Consider the following 25967-nt stretch of genomic DNA (forward strand, 5'->3'; position numbering starts at 1 on the left):
ATGCTCTCAAACACAGATTTTTAAACTGTAAATAAAGTAAAATATGTAAGTCCTTAAAAGCTTGTCTGGAGGGGGAAATAAAGCTAAGGTAGGAAACTAAAGTACGTTATACAGAGGATGAATAGAGTACAATAAAGTATTAGGTGCAGCAGTAGTTATAAGAAAGCTAGATATGAAGTTAGAATGAAAAGGAGGGGTTTGAATTCAGCCTTGAAAGGGGGTTGAGTTTGCAGGCAGTAAAATAAGAATAATAATAACAATAAAAGCAAGCATTCAACATTGCTATGTGCTCAGTTCTGGGCCTAGGGTTCAGGTCAAGATAGGCATAAGCAGGAAAGGGTATGTGATTTGGGAACCAAACTACTTGGGGTCTTAGTATTGTAGCAGGTGTATATTAGGGAATTAGGAAAATAGGATTATGAAAGGCATTGAGGAAAAGCAATTTCAAGATTAATACTGTAAAACATGGAAGGTTGTTCGTATTCAAAAAATATTTGGGGGCATTTGAGTCTAGGTATGGTTAATTGTAGCATTGTATTATTAAAAATAATCAATCCAATACAAATCAGGTAGTTCAGAATAGAGGAAAAAAGTTCTTAGTGGCAGATCATACTGTTCATTTCAACACACAGCAAACAGCCTGCACTGTTATTCAACATGAGATTTAATAAGATAAACTAGAAAAATGAACTTAAGAGCTTCTCTAATCCTGAGAAAACAACCTCCCAGATGTACTTCTTCAAATGCCAACAGCGCGACACACACTGAAGATGCATATGGTACATTGCTTGGAATTTTCTGGAAACAGCCTCCTGTTAAACTGCAATTCATGCATTAGGTAACCTACTGTTCTCATTATCGCTTTGAAGTAATTCTGAAGGAGGTTTTCAGGTCACGGTTTTAATTCAGATACTTCTGTTGTCATCAGGGGAAGGAAAATGTCAGATATTTGTATATAAAGTTGAATAATCAAATAATTGACTGTGCAGATTATAATTACCTTCATTTGTTGAGTACGCATTTATATTATATCATTTAATTTTCATAACCTATCAGTACATATTATTACTCCATTTGTTTGTTTGTTTTGTTTTTGAGCCAGGGTCTCTCTCTCACCCACACTGGAGTCTCTCTCTGTCACTCAGGTTGGAGTGTACTGGCATAGAGATGGGGATTTGCCGTGTTGCCTAAGCCTCCCAACATGCTGGGATTACAAGCATGGGCCACCACACTGGGCCTAGAACCCTATTTTTAAAAATAAAGCAATTTAAACACAAAGAAGATATTTTTTTCCAATGTCACAAAGCTAGAAAGTGGTATTTGGAGTCAAAGTTGGGTCTGCCATATAACAAAGCTATTATTTCACTATGCTCTACTTTGTCTCTCAAAACAAATAGCCCCTACTTTTCCCCAACTAATGCTGTGTCCTAAGGCCAAGAAAATCCTCTGTGCTCAGTTTACTTATTCTAAAAGTATCGATCTTGATATATTAATGTAGAAAAATATTGATCTTGAAGCTTTTAGTGACTAGTAACATTCTAGATTCTGTAACACCTACAGTACCATGAATTATAAAACTATAAAATTATAACTATGAACTATAACAAAGAATGGGAAATTAGATTTGTCAAGAACATATCGTATGTGCCTTGCACTCTCTCATGGACACTCTCACACAATTTATTTCATTTACTCTTCCCAGCTCTCAAAAGGAAATCATTGTTTGTTTCATTTTTCAAGTGAGGAGTGCAGATAACACCTAATAGCTAATAAGTAGTACAACCAGGATTTGAGCTGAGGTATGTCTGCACCAAAACTCCTTGCTCTTTCCTTTGTCATTGCTCAGAAAGAAAGGGGTAACCTTTATGGAGTGAAAGCGCTGATGCTTAGTCAAACTGTATTTCAAATTATGTATCTCTTCAAATAATGTCAGGACAATTTTACATAATAAACAAAGATTAAGTTTGGACTTTTAATAGTCTTGCTCATTCTGAAATAATGTTCAAAGAAATAATACGAAAGTTATATGGTTCAGCTGTTAGTCATAACTCTAATTCTAAGAGAATCAAATACGTGTTCCTGAGAAGGTTTGGGGTTATATTTGGACGTAGTATCACTAGTATTTAGATATAAATGATGTCAATAGATATTTCTCATACTTCCTTCATAGGATTATGGGAAATGAGTTTTCGCTTACCAAAAACTTTGTGTTTTGATTTAATTATCCTGGTACATAAACTTACTGACATTATTAATTGCCTCCCTTTCAAAAGAAAATTCTGAAGTATTCAAGAATATTTTTATTTGTCATAGAGAGTTAGATAAATACATTTCTCTCCTTGGCCCCCATATTAGTCAGGGTTCTTCAAAGAAACAGAACCAACAGGATGAGTAGATATATAGACAGATTTATTATAATGAATTGTCTCACACCATTGAGACCAGTCGAGTCCAAATCTGCAAAATGAGCTGGCGAGCTCCATACCCGGGAGAGCCTATGGTGCAGATGGAAGTCCAAGGGAAGTCGGCTGGAGAATTTCCTCCTGCTCAGTGAGGCAAGCCTTTTTGTCATATTCAGGCCTTGAATGGATTGGATGAGGCCCACCCACATTATAATAGTAAGGATAATCTGCTTATTCAAAGTAAGCAACAACATCGGCAGCAAATCTAGCACTTGGTCTTACATGCCTCTCCATTGCTTCTGACATGCGGACATTTGCCTGCCTCTCCGGGACCCTGTTTCCCTCACAGCTTCTATTTCTCAGCAGTCAAGGGCTTGGAGCCCCTCAGAGTGCACCACCTTGCTGACTGCAGTCTGGGCCCCTTGGACATCTAACCTGCTCTCTAGACCAGTTAGACCAGTTTCCAGCTCTATTTTATTCCGTGGCTGTTTATATCCCACCACTTCCTCAGATAAGAAAAATTCAGCTCCACCTCTTGATTCCTAAAATCTGACCCTTGCAAGCCCAGGCCTGCTCAGTTCCTGTTCCTATACTCCACTAAAGGGAGCCCTCCACTGCCTGTCTTTCGATCTTTACCATCTGAAAGAGGAATAAAGATTGATAGTACAAAGTGCCATTGTCAGAATGCAGGTGAAAAGAGATGGGAAAATATTCTCGATGAAGGAAAGCAGAAAAACAGGAATGGCAATGCTTATTGACAACTCAAGGTTGATCTCTCTTACCTCCTTCAGAAACTGTCTTGCTCTGCCTCTCCCTCCCCGACTAGATGATCCCTGTTTCTCTGGCCTTTCACTTAACTTATATGACAAATGTAAGTACCAAGTGGCACTCGGAGAATTAATTACTTAAGGCCCATATTTTACTTCTATTTTCATCCAAAGCTGTCTATTTGTTTAAACGGAAATATGGTCCTTATAGTCTTCCTTAAGAAAAAGCATTATCTCTTTTATACTCTGACAACAAGAAGAATCTTTTCTACTTTCATTTCTTTACTACTCTAATTCCAGATTATACTCCCCCAACCAACCTTGTTATGTTATATATAGCTAGTTTTTAGGGGACCTAGAGACTGGATAGTAACATTTCACTTCACAGACACAACCACAATCTGAAAACTTCATCTGACCAAAAACTATTTTAGAACAAGAACATTTTAAAAAGTGGCTTCTGAACTACCAAAATACACCAAAAATCCCCATACACAAAGTCATGTATCTTGCTCAAAAAAAAGATCTTAGCCCTCTTCTCATAAAGAAATTATATTAATTAGAGACACTGTTCTAATAGCAAGTTTGTTTATCAGATTTGAATTCCAGAGCAACAAAGTTGAAAGAGAAAAGGGCGGTGTGAAGAAGTCACTTCAAGCGGCCACACAGGGCACAGAACAGTGGCAGCTGAATGCAAAGGAAGCAGGCCTGAGAATGCCCAGATTGGTTCAGTCTGAGCAAGAAATTACACATTTCAGGAAGATTTCCATCTACATAAACAAAATCAATAATTTTAAAAAAAAAATCTCAGTACTTAAGAGAATAAACTCTTAGACTTTAAAAAATCTTAACTATTTGACTAGTTCAGTATACAGGCAGGAAAACTAATTAAAAAACTAGGCCATGGTAAATTTAACAATTATTGACGACGAGTGTTATGCCACAGAACGGCAGCACCCAAGAATATGTATAATATTACTGTTTTACTGAGCAACTATTATGAGCCCCTATACATTTTGCTGGACACTTTATGAGCATCAGTACTTATCCCCTTACCCCAACAGGAGACATTGTCATCATTTTACAAGTGAAGCACAAAGGTAAAACAAAGTTTCCAAATATATACTGCCCAAATTCATTCAACATTTAATTCAGCGTTGAGGTCTAACCTGGATACTGTCTGTTTGTATTGAGATGAATAGGACTATTCTCGTTCGTTGTGCAAACTGCCACAACAGCCCACTCTTCCATACCTTAAGGAGGCCAACTGGCCAGTACTGAACAGAAAGTGAAGACTTTGATAGGGGACAAAGGATGTGGAAAGTTAAGAGATCCAAGAAGTAACATAAAAATAGAAAAATGTTACTTTTGTTATGGGAATGGGTGGTGCTGATAACTTCTAAACTGATTATTTCTGCCAAGAGAGAACAGTGTGGACTGAAACTAAGAAAAGCAACAACAAAAGTGTTAATTTCATAAATGACTTCCAAACACATGAATTTAATATTTTTTGAAGGACAGCACAGAGAAAAAGCATAATTACCTCATTCCCCATCTGTTGCAGAAAAGTTATTTTACCGTCATTTGTATGAACATGAAGCGAAGTTATATTTTCCCAGGAAGACTTACTAATCCTTTCCACAGAAGGAGGAGGGACTAGAAGGAGTGGCAGCAGAAACTTACTTTTTGAAAATAAGAACCTAAGAAAAAATGCCAGCCAGTGTGTCCTACATGAATTTCTAACTCAAGACTCTAAGCCAAGTTCTCATCAAAACCTTCTCCTTAACCGGTGTTTCCCTAGCAACCTGATACTGGTGTTCCTGTTTCAAAATTGTGACCTCTCTAGCAAATCTACTCCATGCATGCAAAGACTAAATCTGTGCCCTGATACATACAATAAAATATTCACCAAGGATCTACCATACTAGGAACTATGCTAGGTGTTTGAAATATAGAAATGAATAACACAGATATTGTCCTGGACCTCACAAAACTTAAATTCTAATGGAGAAAACAGTCACACTCACCGATATTTTTACAAGAAGTTTAAGTACAAGCATGGGAAATGATGAGAAGAGAATGTTCATATATGCCATAAGAGAGTATACTGAGAGATCTAATTTAGACTTAGGGGTAAGGAGGGAGGAGATGATTTGGGAGAGTCTCAGAAGAAATTATCTGTGTGCTCATTAAAGAATAGGAGAGTGTTAGCTAAAAGTGGGGTGAAGTGGAGAGAAGGGTTGTATAGGGGAAGCCTATTGCGGTGAGAGGAAGCACTGTACAGGAGCCCTCCAACCAGGGAAAGATTCTGCAGAGACAGAGAACTAAGAGGTGCTTACTGGGAGGGAGTAGAGAAATTTGGGATAAACTGGCAAAAATGAAGCTAGAAAGAAGCTATGGAGCTAAGAGTCTAAGAGCAGTGGAAGGATTTTAAGCTTGGGACGGACTGAATTAGATTTCTGTTTTGAAACGTTCACTCTGAATTCATTGTAAAAAGAAAGTGGGAAGAGGAAAGACAAGTACAAGTCCTCTAAATACACGAACATATGTAAGTCCTCTCTATACAAGGCACAGAGAGACAAGACTTTGCGTTCAGATTTAGATAGGCTGAGTTTGGGATGCTGGGAGGAATACATGTAAAGAAATCAAGTAAGTGTGTAGATATTTAGGTCTGAAGCTCAGAAGAGCGGTTCTAAGTTGTCGATATGCATGTCCCTAGCACATGGTGTTGGGCCACATCATAGGCCAGAGAGAAATTTCTTGTTATTGTTGTTGTTGTTGTTGCTGTTGTTGTTTGAGAGAAGGTCTCACTTCGTCACCCAGGCTAGAGTACAGTGGCACCATCTTGGCTCACTGCAGCCTCTACTTCCTGGGTTCAAGTGATCCTCCTGCCTCAGCCTCCCAAGTAGCTAGGACCACGGGTGCACACCACCACACCTAATTTTTTTGTATTTTTTTTTGTATTTTTTGTTGACCAGGCCGGTTTTGATCCTCCTGCCTCGGCCTCCCAAAATGCTGGGATTACAGGTGAGAGCCACCATACCCTGACTGAGAATCCTAGATTTAAATCTCAATTGCCTAAAAAACATATTTCTCATGGGGCGTGGTGTCATGCACCCCATAGTCCCAGCACTTTGGGAGGTCGAGGCAGGAGGATCACTTGAACCCAGGAGGTCGAGCCTTCAGTGAGCCAAGATGGTGCCGCTGCCCTGCAGCCTGAATGACAAAGCAAAACGCTGTCTCAAAACATGAAAGAAAGAACTAGAATGAGGAGAAAGAGGACCAAGGACTACGACTTGAGGAACTACTATAGGTAAGGAATGCTCAGATGAAGAAGAGCTGGTAAAGAACACCAAAGAGGCATGATGAAGACCATGAATAGGGAGTAAGTGAAGAGTAGACAATGTTCCGAAATGTAAGGAGACATCTGTCATTTGCAGCTGCAAGGTTAGTTAAGATAGGGCAAGAACAAGACCCTGTGCATTTATTAGTACTGGTGTCTGAAGGAGGTAGAATGAGTTTGTATAGAAGATGTTGGAGACGTTTGTGAAGGTAAGGAGAGAAATAGAGCAGAAGGGAGGAGAGAATACAGAATCCAGGAAATGTTTTCTGTTCTTTATTTTCTTTTTATATCTGAGTTTAGAACATGTTTATATTTTTACAGGAAATATCCACACGGAGGTAGACGCTGACAATATAGGTTGAGAGTGATCTGGGAAAATCTGAATAACAGATATATTGGGGTTCTCAAGGGGAGCTTAGGATCCATATCTGATGGGTATCTGCATTTGAAAGCAAAGGGAGTATTTTCTCTATTGGACTAGGAGGGAGGTTGCAAAGGACAGGCGTCGGTTATGGAGTATGTCAATTTTATAGCAAGAAATGAAGGATTTGTCATCTCCTAACTTTTTATTTCTCTATCATTAGGAGAGAAGTCCATCTGTTGTGAGGGAAACAAGAAGTAGTCAGCCATTAGCAGTAAAGAAAATAATTGTTGCAAATAAATAGAAAGAAATTAGGCAGGGAAACTCTGAGATTGCAAGGCACGATCTCCCAAATAAAGTTGACAATCAGGACCTACAAGAAATACGAATTTCCTCCTTTTTCTTCTAGCAAGCTCATACCTCAAGGCATGGCCAACAGTCTTCAACTCTAAAAGAAATTTCTATCATCTCTGCTGCAGAGAGTGAGTCATCCTCTTGCAATCACGTGCATCCCTCAGTTCACACCTCTTTATTAAGAACTTAACACATCACGGGTTTTGTTTGCTTAAATATCATTCTTCCAAAAAAGGCTTTAAAATAACTAAGGAAAGTAACTCCTCCGGGCTAGCCATCTCAGCTTTATTCTTCTCTAGCGCTTAGCACAGTATTTCAATAAATTACAAATGCTAGAAATGAAAAGAACTTGTAAAATCATTTTTCTGTTTTGAGGGTATACCAATACCAAATAAGGATGACAACAAAAAGAAAAATGTTATAGAATTGCTACTGAAAACTTATCTATATTAAAAGAAACACACGTACACACACTAAAAACTTCAGAGAAGCTATAAATTTCTGAATAATGTATAGAGAAGACAGTTTTTTCAAGAACTAATTAGCCTGACGTGATAAACAACCACAAGTTCTAACAAGGATCTATTGGGGTGACAAGCAAGACACAGGATTTGGCCAGGCATGGTGGCTTGTGCTTGTAATCCCAGCACTTTGGCAGGCAGAGGTGTAAGGATTGCTTGAGCCCAGGAGTTTGAGACCAACCTGGGAAATATAACAAGATCCTATCTCTAGAAAAAAAATTTTATATATATATATGTGTGTGTGTGTGTGTGTGTGTGTGTGTGTGTGTGTGTGTGTGTGTATAAATTTTCTGGGTGTAGTGGCATGTACCCATAATCCTGACTACTTAGGAGGCTGAGGCAAGAGGATCACTTGAGCCCAGGAGTTTGATGAGGTAGTGAGCTATGACTGTCCCACTGCACTCCTGCCTGGGCAACAAAGCAAGATCTTGTCTCTAAAAAACAAAAACAAACAAACAAAACAAAAGATGCAGGATTGAAGAGAAGTCTCTCTCTTTTTAACATAAACTTAAATGAAGGTTTCCTTAGTTTCCTTTAAGCAAAAATTCCCCTTAAGCAGCATCTCATCTTAGAGTCTGCTCCCATAACAACACAAATCACTCTAGCATCAGTAGGTCGGCTTTTGAACTCTACCCCCACCTAAAACATATTTGCAAATCTTCAACCACATGTGGGATGGGGTGATCATTTGGCTCCCTTACTCAGAATTTATGTCTCGTTTCCAATTTACGTCTGTATTTATGTCTGTATTCTGAATTTATGTCTGTATTCTGCCCTTAATTTGCAATAATCTCAAATTTCTACAAGAATGAATTCCAAGAAATTAATTTATGAAATTATTTTAGGAAAAATTTAATGAAATTAATTCCTACAAGAAATAATTCAAGAGTATACAAGACTATGCACATATATGTTTACTTATGTATTTAGTTAAAATATTATTTTTATGAAAATAAATTATATTCATTTGACATATTCAATTAACAGGAAAGCTCAACTAAATAAATAAGTAAAAGATTACCTGATATGCCACTAACAAGAAACTTCATTATCATTTGATGAGCATCATTGCAGCAATTAATCTTTGTAGGTTTCAGATAGAAAGACGAACAGATATATATAGAGAGAAATAGATAAGTAGATTAGATAGGTGATTGATGGATACATAGATGAAATAATTGATGGATAGATAGCCAAAAGGTAGATTATAAGATATATGATTGAGTAATAAAGGATGTTACATTTTCCTGGAATTTAAGGAAAGAAAAAGAAAAGTACAATTGAAGGATTTTATTTTCAATATTTGTTTATATTTATAGTCCAGTATTTCTCCATAATTAGGATTATGAATCATTTCTTCATCTTAATGATTTTTATAATCCTAATTATAGAGAAATATTAGAATACAAATATATTATAAACAAATATTGAAAGTAGGATCCTTCAATTTGGTCAATTTTAAATATCATTAAACTCTACTACAAAATATAAAGAATTGGGAACATTTTCTTTTTTCTCCCCATCGCATGTGCCTACATTTGTTAATCGCATCATCATTAACAAGATTTATGGCATTTTCTTCTTGTTCTATAATGATAATTTCCACAGTTTAATTTTAGCCTACATTTAAATTAATTAATTTTAATCCTTTTATATTTTAGACTAAACTTTTCCTATTGATAAAATAAATACTATTTCATGCATAAGTATGCCTTTTTGAAATACATATTTAAATAAGTAAATAAAATGTGGTACATCCAGATGATGGAATATTGTTTAGTACTAAAATAAAGTGCACTATCTAAATGATGAAAAGACATGGAGGAAACTTAAATTCATATTACTAAGTGAAAGAAGCCTATCTGGAAAGGCTACAAACTGTATGATTCCAACTATACGACATTAGGCAAACTGACAAAAGGCAAAGCTATGGAGACAGTAAAAGTATCAGTGATCCAGGGGTAGGAATTAGAGATGAATAGGTGGAGCACAGAGGATTTTTAGGACAGTGAACTACTATGTATGATACTATGATGGTGGATGCATGTCATTACACATTTGTCCAAACCCCATAGAATGTAGACCACCAACAGTGAGCCTAACATAAACTATGGACCTGGGTGATACTGATGTGTCAATATGGGTTCATTGATTGTAACAAATGCACTACTCTGGTATAGGATGTTGATAGTTGGGGAGTATAATGGTTAATTTTATTTATCAGCCTGACCAGACTAAAGGATAGTCAGATCACTAGAAAAATATTCTTTCTGGGGGTGCTCATGAGGGTGTTTTCCAAAGAAAAACATGTGAATCAGCACACTGAGTAAAGAAGACCCACCCTTGCCAATGGGTGCACACATCATTCCATCCTTGGAGGGCCTGAGGAGAACAAAAAGGTGGAAGGCGAGCAATTGTCTCTCTGTCCTTGAGCTGAGACATCCCCTTTCTCCTGCCTTTAGACATTGTTGCTGTGGGTTCTCCTGCCTTCAGACTTCAAGACTCCCACCTCCCCCTCCAACTGCCCAGCCTCTGACTGGGAGTTACTCCATTGGTGCATCTTTGTCTTGGACTAAATTGTACCACTGGCTTTCCTGGTTCTTCAGTGTGCAGATGGTATATCGTGGGACTGCCTGGCCTCCATAATCATGTGAGCCAAGCTTCATAATAAATCTCCTCATATCTACTGTGTATATCTTTTGGTTCTGTTTCTCTGGAGAACCTGACTAAACTTGTGAGGTTGTGCAGGGAGAGGAAGCATATTGGAACTCTCTGTGCTTTTGGCTCAATTTTGTTGTGAACTTAACACTGCTCTAAAATATAAAGTAAAAATAAAAACTATAGCTGATAAATATTACCAACTAAGGCACTATTTGTGATGACTTTCCTCAAAGAGTTTTCATTTACAAATCACTTACCTTACCTTAAAAAACTAAAGGAATAACGCTCAATCTCAATATTGCCATATTTGGGTAATATTTTTGGGGAAATTGTCCAAGATAAATTATTATTAAGTATAATAACACTTGAAAAATTTCCAACTCACATCACGTGCAGAATGCAATCCTTCACTATTCTTTGGACCCAAGAGTTTCTTCATGCTCTCCCTTATGTTTTCTTTTCTCTGTTGTCTGAAAGTCTTCTCCTGATCACACAGAGCCATACTAAATCGTAGGTCTGGGCATGAGCTGTAATACCAAACAGATTAAAGTCATAAGCCAATGCTCCCAGTGGTCTGGTTTTCCATCCAGCCGGCTCTTCCAAGTCCCTAGGAGCCACACTGATACATGCTGACTGCTTCCCTCAAGCCATTTTCTAAGCAGGGACCTAAAATAAGAGGATAAAATGATGGCTACCTTAAAGCAGCATTTTCCACGCCATGTTTTCAGAGAAAAAGGACTTTTCAATGCTTCAGATAAACAAGCAAACAAATAGCCCCTGATAGGTTGAATATTATAACAAAGACTGGGAAGTGCTTCAGTAAAGAACCCTGTTTATATTTGTTTGGCACAGGATCTCCCAAACTTACTTGACCAAGAATTCCTTCCCTTATCTCTCCACTCTTCACTATTCCACCATGATAATTACTTTCTAATATCCCAAAGAGCCAGCATTCTGAGGAACATATTTGCAGAAATATTGTCTTAATTAATTGCCTTATCTAACGGATGCCCCCCTCTAACAAAGAAAATAACTTCTAATCACAGAACTTGAGATAACCACAAATAAGTTTACAACTAGAGGACTTTAGAACCCTTAAATTATATATATGTTATCTTGCTAATAAAGGCAGTAGCAATATCTCTACACTATGCCAGAAACCACATTAGGTATTACATATGAATCATTGCAAGAACGATGGGAGTAATCATTACACATTATTATACAATATATTATTATATATTACAGCTTTATAAATTAGAAAACTATGGCTCTGAGAGGTTAGGATCACATAGTAAACATGGGATGTACTTTCACTATGCCACATATAAGAAATATCTTAATACTGAAGTCTAAATACCAACTACTGAATTTAAAAATACTTTTTAAAAATCTGTCAGCCTATGTTGGAATGTGAATAAATCCAAAATGTAGAAGTCAAGAATTATCACCAATAAAATATGTCTCTTTACCATTCATAAAAGGCCTTACCTTAATTGTAAATAAATTTTAAATCTCATTTCTGTTAGTTCAGTATATTTCTTCCTTGTAAAATACAGAATGAGACTGCTAAGCCTCTGAGCTGTGTTCTTTATGGTCATAGTTGATCATTACAAATAATAATTTAATTACTACTTCCCAAAGGATAAATATAGGTACCTCACAAAAGAGAAAGTATAATTAATAACAAAAAAATTAATTTCACTAGTGAATTTACATGATACCATTATTAAAATAACTGATATTAAAATATTTTAAATACGTATTTTCTAGTGCTAGAAAGGTAAAATAACACTAATATTCTCATGCATCAATTTTAGGAATATAAGTTTGTTAAAAAGCAATTAAGCAGTATTCAAATTAGGCATATTAGCAATATGGCATAATCAAAAATAAATAGAATATAGATTCCTTTTGACCTAATAATTCTATTTCTGGAGAGCTATTTTAAGGGAAGTAATGAAAAATTTTTAAAGATAATTTAAAGAAATGGTTGCTGGACTGTATATAAAAGCATTGGGTTACATAATTATTAAATTTGATTTTGGAAATTATGTAACAAGGGGGAAAATAGTAAGAGAGTGAGTTAACATTTTTTAAGTCTAGTCTTGGGCTACACTCTTTTTCTATTACTATTCTTTATAATGACGTATTAGGTTAGGTATCTTCTGAACACTGTAAGAAATTAAAATCTTACCTGTGCTGTTGCCTCTATGAAACCTCCTCAATTTTATTTCATTTTCTGCTCCTTAAAGGTAATCACTACTTAAATTTAATCCTTATCATACTAATATATTTGTTGATAATTTTGTAATATATATTTACGTTCCTAAGATAGTCATTTTGCAGGATTTTAGTTTTGTTATAAGTGTTATCAGAGGAAATTATTTTTTCCAATGAACACTTTTTTTTGATAATCATCTGTGCTTATATAAATAGAAGTAATTCAAACATTTTTACTATTGTGTAGCATTTTCATTATATTAGTATACTATAATCTATTTATCCATAAACGTTGAAATGATTTCCAATGTTTTGTAAACTATTACAAGCAGCACCATTATTAACACGTGGTATACGTGTGTGAAAATTTCCTATTGTATATATACTCTTTATAAAGAACACCTCATTTAATCACAGTACATATGCTTAGAAAGTATTCTTTTCTTATTTTACCAGTGAGTAAAAAAGTGATTAGAAATCTATCAATCATTAACATATTAGCAAGTGGTAGATTTAAATCTAGGTCTTATTGTTCTGGAAGCCATGTTCTCTCTAATATACTGTGCTGTTATATATAATTGTTAAAAATGATTCATGATTTTTAAAAAATTTTGAACAGTATAATGACCTAGATGTTTTAAGGATATCAGTTTTTAAAATCTGGAGGAAAATTCAAAAACTTCTGAGTAATTTTATAAATTCAGTAATAGAATTATGGCTAATTTACTTCTCTTTTTATGCATTTTTTTAACTTTCTAATTAATTCTTTCTTGATTTTATGTTAGTTTTAATAGAAGACATGACATGACAAAATTTTCTTTGAATAAATTGAATTTTTCTTTGAAAACAGTTTTTATTCTAGAGCTGACATAAAATAATATATATAAAAAAGAAATTTTTAATATTGTAAAAATATGGCCCTAATTACCTCAGTGAAGACTATTCCCAATTAAACAAAAGCATTACTTCCATAGTCAGTCAAATAACAAGTGTTTCTAATCTCATGCCAAAATATACCACTTTTAAGCAAGAATGAACTTAATACAAAATAATGCAAACAATAACTCGGACTATCCTTTGATATTTACTGACATATATTAATAGGTTGTGGAAATTTATGCCAATCATTTACTAAGTCAAATCCACATGTTCCAGGGATCAGAATACAATAAATAAATGCCCAAAACCCAATGTATGCATTATCATACATTTGCCAAATCACCAGATGTGAAAATTTTAAATTAGTTTTCGTGGCATTTGTGTAAAATATGTACTAGTAACTTTGGTCAAATCAAGTTCAACAGGGAAGTTCAAAGAGATGCAGAGAGGTTAAGGTAACTCATTACATCAGAGATCAGTTAAATCAAGGCAGACTTGCCTCCCCTAAAATTCGCCATTTGAAAATAAGTACATGATTTCCTAATGTTCGTTTTTGGAGGCCATTTTGAAAGAGCAGTATGCTTCATGGAACGTTATTAGTAGTAGTGTGGCTGGGTCACTATGCACAAAATCCGTCTCAATTTTCAGTTTTTCCTCTATAAAAATTATTACAGTTTCCTGTTTATGTTCACTTCTATGTTTTTGAATATCTACCTCAATCAACAATAGAAGATGCACTTAAATAACTGCATTCATTTCTATGGGGATAGATGTACGACTAGAGGGAGCACTCTTTTGAAAAGCACTTATTCTGACATTATTATATGACCACGAAACTATTGGAAAAATAAGCAAAGTATATGAAAATATAAGAATAATGACTATAAGAATATGTTTGTAAAGATTTTGTAGATATTAACAGATAACTAAAAAAAACAAAGTAAACATAATGCATTTCTACATATTCAAAGCTGCAGAATTATATATATATATATATATAAAATTCTTTAACAATTAAAATAAATTAGTGGATCACTCACAGTATTTCTCATCCAACTAAATAAATGCACTTACCAAACTTCAAGAGACATTTCTAGAATCATTTCAGTGACCTAAAAAAAGACATATTAATCAGATTAGGTCATAAAGTAGATGTGTGTTTTATATAATGGAAACAAACTCAAAATAATTTTTGAGTGCCAGATTATTTTTAATCTAAAAAAACAAAACCCTAAAAATAAAAGTAACACAGCTCCATGAAGACCCTAAACTACAGATGCATTTCAGTAAACCAACTTTTTGGTATTTTTTAAATAAGTCTACTTAGTAAGTCATTTTAGCAAACACAAGAATTATCTCTGCCTGGGTTGTTTTCCTCCCTCAGTAAAATAAAGTAGCTCACCACAATTACTATTTACAAAACATAAAAAGTGCCTGAGATATAAAAACTACTGAGATGTTGTGTCTATTATTTAGGAGCTGCCTTAAGCCACAAAATCAGAAGCTGTAAGAGCCCAGAGGTTAGAATCAGCCTGGGTGAAAGTTCACACATGTGTATTTGAGACAAGTGCAGGCTGTAGTAACCTGGAAATACAACACCCACGCATGGTGGGCAGTAGACCTAGGGTCCAGCCAACTGTGGTTGACTCAGGAAATATCTACTAATGAGATCTGAAGCCTCCGGTTTTTATTTATTTCAACACTATTAGAGGCTATCAAACATATTGAAGGATGGCATCCTGCCAGAGAGACAATTTTTGTCTAAAGGAAAAGAAAATGACTAATATCCACTTAAGATATTAAGAGTTGTTTTTCCAGAGACTGTAAATCTGTTGTACAGAAAGACCTTCTCAATATTACCCCTGGCATTAGCTATGAAAAATGCAGCTGTAGATTGTTATGAAAGCCAAATGAGAAAATGCTTTGAAAGTTGTTACATAGTTGTAAACGTGTTATTATTTTTATTGTATTGGGTTACTGTAAGAACATAGATAGAGCTAACTTTTTCAATAAGTTCATGTAGAACAGAACTAGGATATACTTCTTGAAATGTGAAGAGGAAATTTTTAGAATCAACATAAAATGCTATAGATTATTAGATTTACCCTTGTGAGTTTCAAGGAAAGGAAAAACACAAACTAGAAGGAGATTTCCAAAAGGTTAAAATAAGTTCATTCAGATGATTGATTCTCAGAGCTGAATTTTATGAGTAAGAAAAAGGTATTGAAATCATCTATACAAAAATTTTCCTCTCTCACTAAACTGTAAGCTCTGTCTTTTATAGGTTCCTATTACTGGTTCATTGTATAGTATTTGGCATACAACAGATAACACATATTTGTCAAATTACTGTTGCCTGTGTGTGTGTGTGTGTGTGTGTGTGTGTGTGTGTGTGTGTGTATCTGAGGAGGAGGGCATCAGGCAATCTTTTCTCATCAAGACATAGTTGATTACTATTGGAGACAAAATCATGGGATGGTCTGAACCAGACAGCAGTTCCTATATATAGAATACTCTGAATGTTCATTAATCAAAGAAGCATATACATATTTTTAAAGTTAATAAAGTAATTGAGAATCCTAGGACAAATGGAATAATGCATACCCAGATGAAAGTAACGTCAAAGGGTGATTGGCTACCAAACAGGTAATGCAATTTAGAAGAAAACAAGATATGGGTAAAGCATGGTCTATATTTTTTTTCAAGAAATACATAAAAATTGTCCCTTAAAATGATACTAGATTTAATGTTTTTATCTCCAGAAGGTAAAGCCATCATGAGTGGATGGAAATAACATGAACAATATTACAACTCTATGTAGAGTTTTCTAATAAATGGAAAGATTCAAGGCCTCTTTCGTTGTGCCACCTCATGACAGAAAGTGTTCAAGAAAATGCTGCTTCCCAGCAGGCAGGTCTTCAAGCAATTTATAAATTACATATCCAATGTTTGGCCAGGTGTGGTGGCTCACACCTCTAATCCCAGCACTTTGGGAGACTAAGGCAGGTGGATCACCTGATGTCAGGAGTTCAAGACCAGCCTGGCTAATATGGTGAAATCTCATCTCTACTAAAAATACAAAAATTAGCCAGGCACAGTGGTGCATGCTTGTAATCTCAGCTGCTCAGGAGGCTGAGGTAGGACAATCACTTGAACCCAGGAGGCAGAGGTTGCAGTGAGCCGAGATCACGACACTGCACTCCAGCCTAGGCAACGAGAATGAAGATTCTGTCTCAAAAAAGAAGAAAAAATATATATATACACATACACACACACACACACACACACACACACACACACATATATATATATAAAATGCTTGAATATATCCAATGCCTGTTTGTTCTGACAGCTCCATGAATACGAGGAAAATCAACTATGCTGCATTTATAGTCAAATTTGTCTTCTCCATTAGCACGCACTTACTGTATCTACATTTCTTGGCTAAGACATTCATGATCCTGGATGGACTGACAAGACTCTTTAAATAAAGGCAAGATAAAGGAAGAGAAGGCACAGGATTTTTCTGACATTTTGAATGCTACAGGCTGTGCTGCCAAGCTTCTTGTCACACGGATTAAGATGATCCTCACTTCCACACTTCCCAAGTGGGTCACCCACAACCAGGAGGAAATTTAAAACACTCTTACTGGGTGCACGATGTTCAGACATGCTATGTATGATCAGCTTGATATTTACAATCTCTCTGCACCTTTTACCTAGAACATGCCATTCAGATAAAAACACTTCCTGTGAGGCATTAAACAATTACTCTAAACTTCTTCCCACACACTGCATAAAGCATCTCTGCATTACAGGCTTCCACGCTGCTTGTATTATCAAGACAATTACAAAGAAGAATGACCACCTCTTCCAGGCTTGCCCCAACACCCTAATACCTAGCTAGGAACTAGAACTAATTAGAACTCCACCTTTTTTAGGAAGGAGTAGGCTGTGTCGACATGTCTTCTTGTGAAAAGCAGCAATGTCATCTTTGAATTCCCCAGTGGAAAGCAATTTTAGATGTTTACAATTGGAGATTTTCAGTTACAGGAGAGTGGGCAGAACTGGAGGAGACAAACTATAAAAACTAAAAGCCATTTCAGCCTTCAAATAATTTTTAAAGGATCTAACCTATGAATTATCTTGAAAACTTTCCACAGTCATTTTGAAATAATGAAGCTTAAAGCAACAAGCATAGTGCCTGACAATAAGGAAGTCCTTTAAAACAGCAGTCCCCAACCTTTGTGGCACCAAGGAGCAGTTTTGTGGAAGACAATTTTAACGTGGACCAGGGTGGCGGGGTGGGAGGGGGCATGGTTTCGTGATTCAAGTGCATTACATTTATTGTGTACTTTATTTATATTATTATTGCACTGGAATATATAATGAAATAATTATACAACTCACCATAATGTACACAGTGGGAGCCCTGAGCTTGTTTTCCTGCAACTAGGCCTTCCACTGGGGGTGAGGGGGGACAGTGACAGATCCTCAGGCATTAGATTCTCATAAGGAGCATGAACCTAGATCCTTCACACGTGTAGTTCACAACAGGGTTCACGTTCCTGTGAGAATGTAATGCCACTGCTGATCTGACAGGAGGCAGAGCAGCAACGTGATGGGGAGCGACTGTAAATACTAATGAAGCTTTGCTCCTTTGCCCAACTCTCACCTCCTGCTGTGCAGCCTAGGTCCTAACTTGCCGTAGACCAGAACCAGGGGTTGGGGACCCCTGCTTTAAAATGATTATTACAAAAAAGATGCACATAACAAAATAATTTCAAACTTGAGAACCTATCCTATTAGTAAAGAGTTCTTCAAATATGCCATGACTTCCCTTATGTGCTCCAATATTTACAACACTTACTTTCAATAAAACATTATTTTGAACTCTGATCCCTAATTTACTGATTTTTTTTCTAGGTAGAAACAAACAGCAATTAATCATCATTTGATTCAATCATTACGCACATCTTTCAAGAGAATTACATAATATTTTCTGCTTTATCCATATTTACTTGACCTGTGCAGGATAATAAATAGTCATTCTTAAAGGATCATTTTTACTTAGAATCATGTTTCTGTACATTGTATCTCAATCATGTAAAGAAGGAACAAGATGTGGATCTGACAAGGAGGCAATCGAAGTGCAAAGCAGAAATTACAATCCCATCAATACATGCAAACTCACATCTAATAACATGTTTAAAAGTTGAATGAGACACTAGTAAAATCATTTTTTTCTTTTCTTTTCTTTTTTTTTGTTTTTTTTTTTTTAGCAATAAAGCTTTTTAATCATCTGGGTGTAAGTGGACTGAGTCCAAAAAAGGAGTCAGCAAGGGGAGATAGGGTTGGGGCAGTTTTATAGGATTTGGGTAGGTAGTAGAAAATTACAGTTAACGGGGATTGTTCTCTTGTGGGCAGGGGCGGGGGTCACAAGGTGCTTGGTGGGGAGCTCCAGAGACTTATTGTCCAGGAGAAGGAATGCCACAAGGTAATATCAGCAGTTAAGGCAAGAACCGGCCATTTTCACTTATTTTGTGGTTCTTCAGTTACCTGAGGTCATCTGGATATATATGTGCAGGCTTGGGCTCAGAGGCCTGACATTCCTGTCTTCTTATATTAATAAGAAAAACAAAACAAAATAGTGGTGAAGTGTTGGGGCGGCAAACATTTTTGGGGGTGGTATGGAGAGATAAAGGGCGATGTTTCTCAGGGCTGCTTCAAGCGGGATTAGGGGCGGTGTGGGAAGGGTGGCATGGGCACCTAGAGTGGGAGAGATTAAACTGAAGAAAGTTTTTGTGGTAAGGGGTGATATTGTGGGGTTGTTAGAAGGAGCATTCGTCGTATAGAATGATGGGTGATGGCCTGGATACAGTTTTGTATGAATTGAGATTTATTTTTCAATATACAGTCATGTACTACATAGTGATGTTTCAATGATGAAACACATTTGCAACAGTGGTCTTCATAAGATTATAATGCCATATTTTTAATGTATATTGTATCTTTTGTATGCTTAGATATGTTTGTTTAGATATGCAAATACTTACCATTGTGTTGCAAATGCCTATCATATTCAGTGCAATAACATGACTTGCAGCTTAGGAGCAATAGGTTGTACCACATAACCTAGGTGTATAGCAGGCTGTACCATCTAGGTTTATGTAAGCACACTTTATGATGTTCACACAATAATGAAGTCACCTAAGGATGCATTTCTCAGCATGTATCCCCACTGCTAAGCAACATATAAATATACATAATATTTTTAGTAAAATATATTAGCTTTTCCCACCAGGAATCATCTAATTCATTACCCAAGAATTCAGGATAATTCAGGAGTGTCTACCTCGCCCCCAAAATAATTGTTCTTAACAGACTTGAAAGACTTTTAAAAACCATTATCTTCCCTGTGGCCCTGTTCCACACTCTCATAGTTTCCTCCTTACATTTGATGATAATCTCATGTTCCTTAATTTAAGGTCCTTTTTGCTAGGTGGACATCAGTGGAAATTCTGAAGATCTGGGTAACCATTAGCTTTCATACAATAAGCCAGATTTCCTAAACCACTACTACCAAATCACTCTACTACCTCTTTTTTCTCAGACTGTCTAACTTTTCTCTTTTAAACTTCATTACTTTCACTACTCCTGTCTGAGCACTTGTCAGGTTTATAGCACCTCCTGGAAGTGCATTCACGTATTCATTCATCCAAAACTGGTTCAAGTGCCTCATGTGTGCCAGGCTGGGTACACAACGGTAAATAACCTAGTCATGTTCTACTCCATGACAGAACTTACCATCCAACAGAGGAATCCCAAGAATGCAAGAGCATTCTGAAACACCCTAAAATTTAAAAGTTATAAATTGCCATAAAAGTCATAAAAGTCTCACTTGTTTCAATTGTTAGTAACCCAAAATAAAAATGCATTTTCTGTTAAAGCCAGGAATTACTTGAGCCACATTTGAACTCTGTCCTGCATCAATATCTGAGAGTTTTAACATCTCAGCCAAAGGTCTCTCAACTTTCTTACAAAATTATATCGTTCTCCTGTTTTCTCTCCAAACTCCACTTTGTCTCAACAACTTATTTAAATTGCAGTCTTTGTTTTCAAACATCAATACATGGTTTTCCAATGACATCATCCTGAGACTAACAACATTCTGAATTCACCATAAAAACTCCCTTCTTCTTTTCAGCTTTGTCACTATCTCTTCTGTGGAACTATCTTATTCATTTTCAAGTTGCACTCGTGAGTAAGCAACAATCAAAGAAAGCAATCAGCCAAAATCAGAGAGATGCCACAGGAGCCACGAGGAATGGCTATTTTTAACACTAACTTCTAAATAGAGACGGCAAACTAAAACACAAGATCAACTTAGAGACAACTTTTTTCAAAGTGTTGGATAAAACAAACTAATTTCATCTAGAGAAATAAAGAAGCATAATCTTATCTGCTTCCAAGCCTAAGCATTTTCATGATTCTTTTGAAGTGGGCTACTTTGTTTCTCGAAACACTCTAAATTCTGAATATTCTAGACCTTTCCACTTCAAAATGGGCCACTGTAACCCCAAACCACATTTGACACATTCAGTCATGAGTGACTGGTGCATTCTGAACTATCTTGAAACAAATGATCACTGCATCGATAAGCTCTACCATTAGTATTTAAATAACAAGTTCATTTTGGTCTGTAAGTTCAAACAAATGAGTATGTTTGCTATCCAGTTAAATCAGCTTCATAAAGCCCATGATACATATTTAGTTAAATCTGGTCAATTATAATTAGAGTGAGAATATTTAACATTTATTTAGTGCTTAATGGGCCAGGAAGTATTTTAATATGTTGTATGCATTAATCTATCTAACTATAACCACAATCTAAAAGGTAGGTACTATATGTAACCCTGTTTTACAGATGAGGATGCATGGCAAAGTTGGAGAAAACATGTCCACCACCACATGGTTAATAAGTAGCAGAATCATGATTCCATCTTGGGAAGTGGCCATCTGACTCTGAGTCTGGGTCAAAAGCAGCAGGTTGTGCCAGCATCTCTCAAACAACAATTCTGATGTTCTAAACTTTTGACTCCAACAAACACAATTTAACCCAGATTTTATCAATGGCAGCCCTAAAATTGTCTTTCTCTCCCAAAAAACAAAGTTATAAAAGTTGAGTGATAAAATCACAGTCTAAGGAAGAGCGTAATTCAGCTTTCCACCTTCAGCGGATCCTCACTGCTTCTAAGAAATCATTGCATTCAACTCTACTTGACACATTAAAGCTGTGCCAAGCGTGACTTTCCTCAAATCACTCTACACTCCCTATTCTAGTCACTTTCTACAGAAGCAGTCTGTGGTAAGCTGCACCCACCTTTTTGTTTTCCGTATCAACATTCTTGGTATCTCTACCTACTAACGTTTTGCTTGCTAATGCTTCTGAGGAAAAAGCCAGAAGTTCCCTCTCAGTTCCCCATTACCTGGTCACGAACCTTCCGTAATTCACTACTGTAAGTAAGATAACATCAAAACTCCTACATCTCACATTTCCACTCTGCTATGGTCTCATCCCAATGTACCTCTTCTTCCTTCATGAACGGATGATCTGTTCCCATCAAACTTGTCTAGGCACGGTTTCCCAAACATGCTCTGTCCTTTCTAGTCCAATGCCTTCAATTAGGCTGTTCTCTTCACCAGGACTACCTTCTGCCCCTTTAGAGACCCAACCACCTCAACCACACCCTTTCTTTAAGGACATGCCTGAGCCATTGATGTCCACTGTCACCCGCAATGATCCTGCTCCCTCAGCCCTGCCTTCACCTCTCTGACCTGATCTCCTCCCAGTCTCCCTCCCACTCTTTTCTTGTGCTCCAGCCACACTCTCCTACTTGCTGTTACTCATTTTGCTAGGCAAACTCTGCTTCAGAGCCTTTCTACTTGGAGTGCCTTCTGTCTATCACCTAGAATATTGCCGGGAACATAACAGTTGTTTAATAAATAACTTCTCAAGTAAGTCAATGAATAGATACTTCATGATACTGTTTATTATTACCTGTCAGTTTACACATGAAAGTATACTTTCCAAACAGATTCTTAGTTCCTTGAAATTGTACTTTTGTGCAGTTTTTTTTCAATATTTAGCAACATTTTAGGAGCACAATAGAGGCTTACATTCTTCTCACATTAATAACACAATCTATTGACAAGTTAGCATTTTAAAATTATATAATACTATATAAATGATAGATTTTTATTCTTGTATTATTATCACTTAGCTTCCATATCTGTAAAATGAGAAGAACTGAAAGCTTTTGGGTGAAGAAGGCCAAATGAAAATAAGGTATTGTACTTATAAGTGCAAGCTAAACATTGGGTACACAGGAACGTAATGATGGGAAAAACAGACACTGGAGACTCCGAAAGTGGGGAGAGAAGGAAAGGAGCAAGAGTTGAAACACTACATATTGGATACCATGCTCACTACTTGGATGATAGGATCATTAGAAGCCCAAACTTCAGTACGATGCAACACACCCATATAACAAACCTGTACATGTACCTCCTGAACCTAACGTAAAAAATAAAACAGGCTGAGTGTGATGGCTTACACCTGTAATCCCAGCATTTTGGGAGGCTGAGGCGGGAGGATCATTTGAGGTTAGGAGTTCGAGAACAGCCTAGCCAACAGGGTGAAACCCCGTCTCTACTAAAATACAAAAATTAGCCAGGCATGATGGCCCTTGCCTGTAATCTCAGCTACTCAGGAGGCTGAGACACGGGAATGGCTTGAACTCAGGAGGCAGAGTTTACAGTGAAGCAAGATCATGCCCCTGCACTCCAGCCTGGGCAATAGAGCGAGACTCTGTCTCAAAAAATAAATAAATAAAAATAAAAATAAAATATCTTTAAAACAAGAGAAGTATTCTTTCTAGATCACAGAATTTTACAAATTAGAAAGGAACTTAGAAAAATTTTAATCCAACCCTTCATTTTACAGATGAAGAAAATAAGACTCAGAAAGAAAGGATAATAATTCAAATATTCTGGAGAGCTATGAATGACAGAGACAAAATGAGGGTCCATCCTCTCAATTCCCAGTTTCGACTCCAAGTGAGTAAAGCAGGGCCCTGGGAATCTGCCCAACTCCATTTGGAAGCTCCTGTTATTTCTCCAGCGTCTCCTGGACACAGAAATCACTCTATGTTGACTCAGTATTACGTTTGCATGACGAAACTATGAAAGAGTTTTTGTTAATACTGTTTTGCCTTGAAGAATTTGTTCACTCTTCACCAAATCGAAGTGCTGTTTTTCCTCCACTGGGTTTCCATAACTATCTTCAAGGCTTACATCTCTTCTCTCCCATTGCTCCCTCACCACCTCCTCTCTCTTACAACCTCTGTAAACATTGTAGAATGATGATCAGGAAGACTGGGATTCCCAGCTGAGGACAGAGGCTGGATAGCTGGGTGGCTTGCACAGGGCACTCCCACATGATCTGAGGAACAAGCAGGGGACTCTCCCCTTAGCCATCATGCTTACTTCTCTCCCAACTACCCCTGCAGCTCAAAGGATTATCATTCAGATAAAGCTACAAAGAAGTCTGAAAACAAAGTAATGAAGAAAAGCCTGCTTGGACGACTGTTTTCTCAGGCACACTAAAAAAGTAGTTACATAAGCTTCTTTAAATTCAGGAATGTGGAAAGCCTTTTTAGAGCCCTGGGGATTACACATCTAGCCATAAAAAATGACAGAGGAGAGGAAATGAATGTTGTCCACAATATCTTCTCTTATAAGGAGTCTGTGTATCATGGACTAAAGTGAAGAAAGAAAAAAAATGATTTCAGAAAGTCCAATCCATGCTTCCAAAGCCCTCAACAGACATTTACTGAGAGCCTATGCTAGCAACATGCAATAGTTAAGGCCTGAAGAGTTTAGCCTTTGACCACCTCTACATGCTCTTCCCTATGATTCAGCAAAATGGATCTGCCAAGCCGTTTATCTTGCTGTGCCCCAGCTTGCTTTCTTCTTTCAAGACCCTGGCCTTCAGCAATCTGTTCTGCCCAGAATGCTCATAACTACTTTACTGATGAAATCCTCTCTTAAGGTGTAATAACAGCAACAATGACAAGTAACATTTATATAGTGCCTAATATGTACCAGAAACTGTTCTAAGCCCTGTATGTATACATGAGTACATCTATGTATTTATAGTATTGATATATTTAATCACTTATTTTGATTACTTTATAGTATTAACATACTTTTAATCACTTTCAATCACGTATTGAATTATATGCTTAATATATAAACTAAATAATATGTAAGTATATATTGAACCATAAAATATATCAAATTATAATTAAATATGTTTATATATAATATACGTTATACTATATATTACCATATGCACATATTATATATACATAAATAAAATTAACTTGCTTAATCATAATGATTCCCTTAGAAGATATTATTTCTATTTTATAGGTGAGTAAACTGAGGAACAGAAGAGTTACATGTTATTTTCCCAGAATTAAACAGATGGCAAGGAACAGAACTGGAATTTAAACACCAAACAGCCTGTCTTTCAATGCCAGCGTGTTAACCACAGTTCACCATTCAACTTGTTCAAAATCAGCTACTGCTATGGAGACATCCCTGGCCTCCTCTCACAACATGATCGTTCTTTATTCTGCCTTCCCACAGCACTCTATACATATCTCATTGGTACTTATCTCACCGTCTGGGGATTTCTTTTTATCACATGTATGTATCTCCCTACTTCCACTTCTCATTTCAACCCTTACTCACCTCCTTCCCAGAGGGAGATAACTGACGGAAGAACTTCCTGTGCTTTATTCTCTATATTCCTTGAACAAAACACACAATGACTGGCGCACAGCAAATCTTCAATAAATGTTTGTAAAAGGAATGAATGAAATAGCATTAAAAGGGGTCGACAGAATTGTGGGGAGTGCATCTCTTGGCATGTGACAGAAGAAATGCTTTCTGCAGCAGGTGGAAGCACCAAGGAGTGCATGGACCAGAGCATCCTCAAGGTACCTAGGCCATTCTGATTGTATGGACTAGTCAAGAAGTTCATTTGGGCTAAGTCGGTTTCTAAATAGGTACACATTCACTCCATAAATTTCATCTATGTAATTAATTCTGTAGGCACATTTAATCAGTATTTCAAGTTTTCTGACCTAGAGGATTTTAGTTTACAAGAGGAAAATGAAAAATTGAACAGTATAAATAATTTAGTCCCAGTGAATACAATAGATAATTATCACAGAGACTCAAAGGAGGAAGACTCAATTCGGGATAGTAACAGGAAAGGCAACATGGAGTAGCTGAGAGTTAAGGGAGAGGTAGGTTGAGGTGAGCGGAGGTACTTGGAAAGTCATTCTAAAGATGTGCGGAAACGCATTGTCTCTCCCAACAACA

General features: G+C 36.5%; 1 protein-coding gene across 2 annotated transcripts in view; it reads right to left on the reverse strand.

Annotated features, from left to right (window-relative positions):
* Positions 1-25967, reverse strand: part of PLA2G4A (phospholipase A2 group IVA) — a 146999-nt gene that overhangs the window by 56816 nt on the left and 64216 nt on the right. For both annotated transcript variants that reach the window (XM_073011668.1, XM_007989144.3), the window contains 2 exons: positions 14586-14623; positions 10795-10936 (listed from right to left, as the gene is read on the reverse strand). In XM_073011668.1, coding sequence (XP_072867769.1) covers positions 10795-10936; positions 14586-14623 — 180 coding nt within the window. The remainder of the gene's footprint in view (positions 1-10794; positions 10937-14585; positions 14624-25967) is intronic.

This window comes from Chlorocebus sabaeus, chromosome 25 (genome assembly GCF_047675955.1).
Source record: "Chlorocebus sabaeus isolate Y175 chromosome 25, mChlSab1.0.hap1, whole genome shotgun sequence".
Classification (NCBI taxonomy): Eukaryota; Metazoa; Chordata; class Mammalia; order Primates; family Cercopithecidae; genus Chlorocebus; species Chlorocebus sabaeus.